This window comes from Dreissena polymorpha, chromosome 2 (assembly GCF_020536995.1).
Source record: "Dreissena polymorpha isolate Duluth1 chromosome 2, UMN_Dpol_1.0, whole genome shotgun sequence".
Lineage (NCBI taxonomy): Eukaryota > Metazoa > Mollusca > Bivalvia > Myida > Dreissenidae > Dreissena > Dreissena polymorpha.
In genome coordinates, this window is record NC_068356.1 from 50854205 (window position 1) to 50859553 (window position 5349).

Below are 5349 nucleotides of genomic sequence, written 5' to 3' on the forward strand. Positions count from 1 at the left end.
TTTTTGCATTAGGAGCTTGGTGGTTTTTTGTTTGTCAATGGTTCACCAACTATAGCTGATAATTTGTGCAGTTATATTGGCTACAATAGTCCATGGCGAGTATGCTACATTTTAAAGAGTACTGCTGGTTTTATTCATATAAATTCGATCTAAACGGCACAAATCTTTCGCATGCTTAAGCATGCGATTTCCTGATATGAAAATATGAGTTTGTATAGCAGTATAATTAGAACATTTTAGAAAGAAATATCTTACATCTAAATGTTATTCAATTCTTTGAAATTCACCTTAAATAGAAGGGGAAATACCAATAGTGTATAGGTCTGTTCTATCAATTAAACGGACGTTTCTCACATGATGCGATCTATTGGTAATGTTTCCAAAGTGTACGAAAATCGATTCATATTTAATCTGTTGCCAAGAGTCTGATTAAAACACGAGTATAAAATGTCTACAAAGTATGATATATATTTCATGATTTTGTTGTCAAAAGGAATTAATTATTTTAAACAGTCGCTTGATAAATATTTCAAAGGTTCGTTTATAATGTATGAAAAAGTATTATTGTACTCTAACGCGCCGCCGATTTCATTATTTGTTGTCATAAGTCATCAATGATATGAAAAATGTAAAAAAACTGTTTAATAAATGCTTCAAAAGCTCTTAAATAATGTATTACAAAGTGTTATTATAAATACAAACGCGACATGTGTTGGTAGTGACACATACGCATGATTTTTGTACACAGTTCGCATACTTTTCGAACAACACATTATCCTGCAGCAAAAATGATTGTATGCATTGGATCCTTTTAATTTGTGTGTGTGTGTGTGTGTGTCAGGTCTTAGGTATTATAAATACTATGTTAGTTTCATTATGTACTTGAATTCATCGATGAGTTGTAGAAAGGGCGAGGCTTGCCGATATCGCTTCCATTATCATTTTGCAAAATGTGTACCACTACGTAAAGCATGATTCAGCATCTATATATTGTTAATTTTAGCGCATTATAGTTTGTAAACAACTCTTGTTTAACTACTCGTTTGCCTCCCTTTTTTCCTTACTGGCAAAAAGGTCAAACCTCTACTGGATAATGCTTCACTCACCAAAGTTTGTTGTATGGATTTAAATCACCATGTCACTTTCACTGTTCTCAATCCATAAATTGGTCAACACATTTACTCCATGTAAGAAAATCGCGTTATTCGAGTACATTCTTCTTTATTTAATACATTTACAATGACATCTCACCGGCTACATTCGAGAAATATATCCCAACACTTAAATTCAAATGTTATTATAACAATGCATCATAAAAACACAAATATGTCATATTTAATACAAATGAGTTTCAAAATGCTGACAAACTCGCATCTTTGAAATAAACGTATGATTATGACGTAACGTACGAAGGCAAGCGCGTGCAGTTGTCGATTTGTTTTGCATTCATTTAAAAATTAATAGAAAAACTTTTTCTGATTTTATGGTTTTTTTTATATATAATTCGTATGCGTTGCATTAATTTAAAATGTGTTTATTCAATTCATGTATACATTTAATTTCACGATTGATGTGGATTTTGATGCATTTTTACGAGTGAAATTGTATACAAATCTTTACTGCATTTTACATTCATTTTACCCGATTTAACAGACAAAGCATAGTATTCGCTATGTTCATGAAGTAGCAATGTAAAACCTAGTACATATACTCATCGCACTACACCTAGATTTTTTATTAAATACAATCATTGAACTGTATGAAAAAATCGCAGTATGTGGACCAACAATCAAATCTGTATGTACTCTTAAAAATGTATATATCATATCATTTGCTCATGTGGGTCTGTATTACCATAATCGATTGAATACCGTTTTTTTGAATTATTTGATCATTAATAAAATCATACAATAAAATATTCCGGCTGAAACAAATACCAATTCGTCTTGGGGATCAATTGTTCTAAAATAAGGCATAGGTAAACTGAAACACATACTTATGTTACATTACGATGGATAAAGACACCAATTTGAGTTTTCTTCAAAAGGCATTCATATATTACGATTCTACTATATTAATTTGACATTCGACAAATTAATACCTTTAAGAATTTGACAAACATATAAACCGTTCATATGAGTATCTGATTTCTGAGTAAAACATAAATAACACAAACTATTTTTCAAAAAGTTACGCAAGAAAAAGTACTCATGTGACATTTTTAGATGCTTGTTAAAATTTAAAGGGTAATTGGAATAATGTGAAATGTAGGACAAGCCTAAAATATATGGTTACTGAGTTCTTGAAATGTTGACGGGTGGTTAAAAGCGATAGTATTGTGGTATTTTATCACAGATAATCGTTTTTTATGTTTTAGATAAACACTACGCATACATACTTATTATTTATGCATTTTTTTTCCAGTTGAATAATGAAGATGCATCATTGGAACTTAGTAATGTTTTAAACATCTTGGGGTATGGGCCGGAGCTTAGACACCGACGCCGGGAATGTTATAGAGAGAACGACAGACGCTACAATGAACGATGGGGCACTGACTTTTGTCATGATAGAATCATAGTAGGAAGTAAGGCAGAGGGGCTTTCCCGTTGTTTTGAAAGTGACTGGGACATCTTACACGTGTTTAACTTTGCCGAATGCCTAGAAGCCGGTTGTGACGTAAACTCGATTCCAGAGAACATACCCGTGTTCAGAATGGATACAGATATATGTTACCCGGGGCATAGCATACTGCTGCTGGAGCGAGGTTTACCGTTATTTCTTCTTTCGGCATTGCAAAATTATGGACAAGGGAAACTTATTCTAAGCAGCGACGCCCTTCTAAATATTCCTAGTATTACTTCACGCATTTTACCAGGACCCATTTACAATGATCGTGCGGGGCCGTCACTGCCGTTACCTTTTGGAAACACTACTATTGACACAGTACTCGCACTACGTTGTCATTGCCCTAGCATACTACAGAGGTGGGCTGCCAGATCTCGACATTGGCCGCCAACAAATGTTGTTGAAAAAGTCGTATCAATGGGGGCATTTCTTACTCCTGTTGGGTTTAAAGAAAGCAAAAATAAGAATATTGAATGGAGAATTTGCTTCAACACGGGTGAGACAGAATTGATGATTAATCTGAACGACACACAGATGAAATTATACGTTTTGTTGAAAATGATCGCAAAAGATGTACTCAAACCACGACATAAAGAAGTAACATCATACATGATGAAAAATATAGTTTTATGGCTAGCAGAGAACAACCATCAGTATAAGTTTCATGAGAGGAGTTTGTTTTTCTGGCTGCATGAGTCACTTCTGAAACTAAGAACTGCACTGTCCGCAAAACAACTACCATACTTTATGATCCCAGAGAGGAATCTTATGGCAGCCACTGGGCTGACGGATGCTCAGCAGCGAATATGGATAACAACACTCACGGACATGATGGATGAATGTCCAAAGTTAATCAGGAGGTTGCCGAAGATACGACAAGCCATTATCTCGCACCCGGACCCTCTGCGCTGGTACAATGGGAGGAGAATCGAATTGGAAATTATTTTGCTAGAAGTCATAAAAAATGCCACAGACATCAGTGATATCAGCTTTGGTGATATGTTTTATTATGTGCTTCAAAATGGTGTAATGTGGCGTGCTGTGGAGATAATTGCCGAAGTCTCTGAGAAAGTACGCTCGGGAGGAAGTTCGGAAACAGCTAATTTATTTGAGGGCTTGCAAATAATGTATAGATTCTTAATGTAAGAACTTTAAAAATATACATAGTCCTTTATATGCACATACACGGATCATTATGATCATTATAACAACTTTGATCGGAATTGTTTACGTTGCACTGTTCCTATATATTCATTAAACTTAGTTTGATGTATTAAATCATATATACGATGAGTGTAAGAAGTATTGATAAGCAAGAGTTTAAACCTTTTATATGCCGATATAATTAACATCAGAAGGCTTCCTCACAACGCATTGTCATACATGTATATACAATCAGTTGAGAACTATTGTACAGAAGTATCAACGCATTGTCATACATGAATATACAATCAGTTGAGAACTATTGTACAGAAGTATGCAATAACGTTATATATTCATGTGTGGTAGGTATGATGTAAACATGCGCTTGCACGATTTTGCCATACACAAACGTCTTTAGAACCTCCAAATGAAAACGTGTATCGCTTTTGAAAACCCATTTACATCTATTGGGTATTACCTCAGTAGACGACACTTAGCCGTAAACTATTTCTTTAATACAATCGTGCTAGCTTGTCACCAATTTGTTCGATAACCATAACCATTATATATTAACATTATTTATGGTAAGATGAACTCTTGAAGTGTCCATCGTTCAAATCTTTTGTTATTTGTATGTGCCTGTATTTTATTTAAATCATGATACAATGCAAAACATATCTGTGATATATCAATCCTTTTATACATTATTATTTTAATATACTTGACGCATGTTCTCTTATGCATCTCACTTTTGTATCATATATTCAACTTTTAAATGTTTGCAAAATACGTTAGCCGACAACAAATAATAGTTTGTCTGAGTATGTTTTTCTAAACTATCAAGTCATGAATTATGTCACGGTGGTTAAATGCGTTTTTATGTTATCGACAAGCTTTTTGATTCCTTGAGAAAAAAAACTTATTTCAACTTTGGGTGTGCAAGCAGAGTTTTCAGTATGGAAAGGCGATAAGTTTAGTAGTATAATTCTCCATATATTATCCTAAATGTCGACCGTTCAAGTCCAAACATTCAAACATTAAAGAATGGAGAAATTTTTATTATTTTGCTGCATTTAACGTGAACATGTTATTGATTATCTGTAGATATATGTTGATTTTTTGTTAGTAATTTTACCTGAGTATATTACTGTTTATTGTAAATATCTGCTATGTCTTGTTGGCCTTTACCTGTGTTAAGGGGAGTAATATATTCTGTCAAAACTGTTTGTCGAATAGCCTTCTGTCAATTTCTAGATGCATATTACTGCGAAGCACGACTGATTTGATAGCCCGCATCTATACTCCTGACATTGGTTATTCAACAAAAAACGTTGCTAGAAAGTATATTATTTAGGTTTTAGCACGATCGTGTGTTTTTTCGTTTTTAGTTGTTCGCTTGCGAACAACTAAGGTTAACACCACGTTTTGCAAGCCAGTTGTGTTAGGTACGCTAAACTTTATAATTGCCGTATCCGCGCCGAGAAAGAGTTGTATCATTTATGCCAGAGGTTTCAGTTCTTTCACTTTATTAATTCACAAATGGACACATCATGTGAATATCGTGTTAAATGGAATATT

At 33.9% G+C, this 5349-nt stretch overlaps 1 protein-coding gene across 8 annotated transcripts in view; it reads left to right on the forward strand.

The window, feature by feature from the left end:
- Positions 1 to 4997, forward strand: part of LOC127866987 (uncharacterized) — a 183713-nt gene extending 178716 nt beyond the window's left edge. For all 8 annotated transcript variants that reach the window (XM_052407889.1, XM_052407887.1, XM_052407888.1 and 5 more), the window contains one exon: positions 2425 to 4997. In XM_052407889.1, the coding sequence (XP_052263849.1) occupies positions 2425 to 3774 (1350 nt within the window). In that variant the 3' untranslated portion in view covers positions 3775 to 4997. The remainder of the gene's footprint in view (positions 1 to 2424) is intronic.
- Positions 4998 to 5349: the final 352 nt, after the last annotated feature.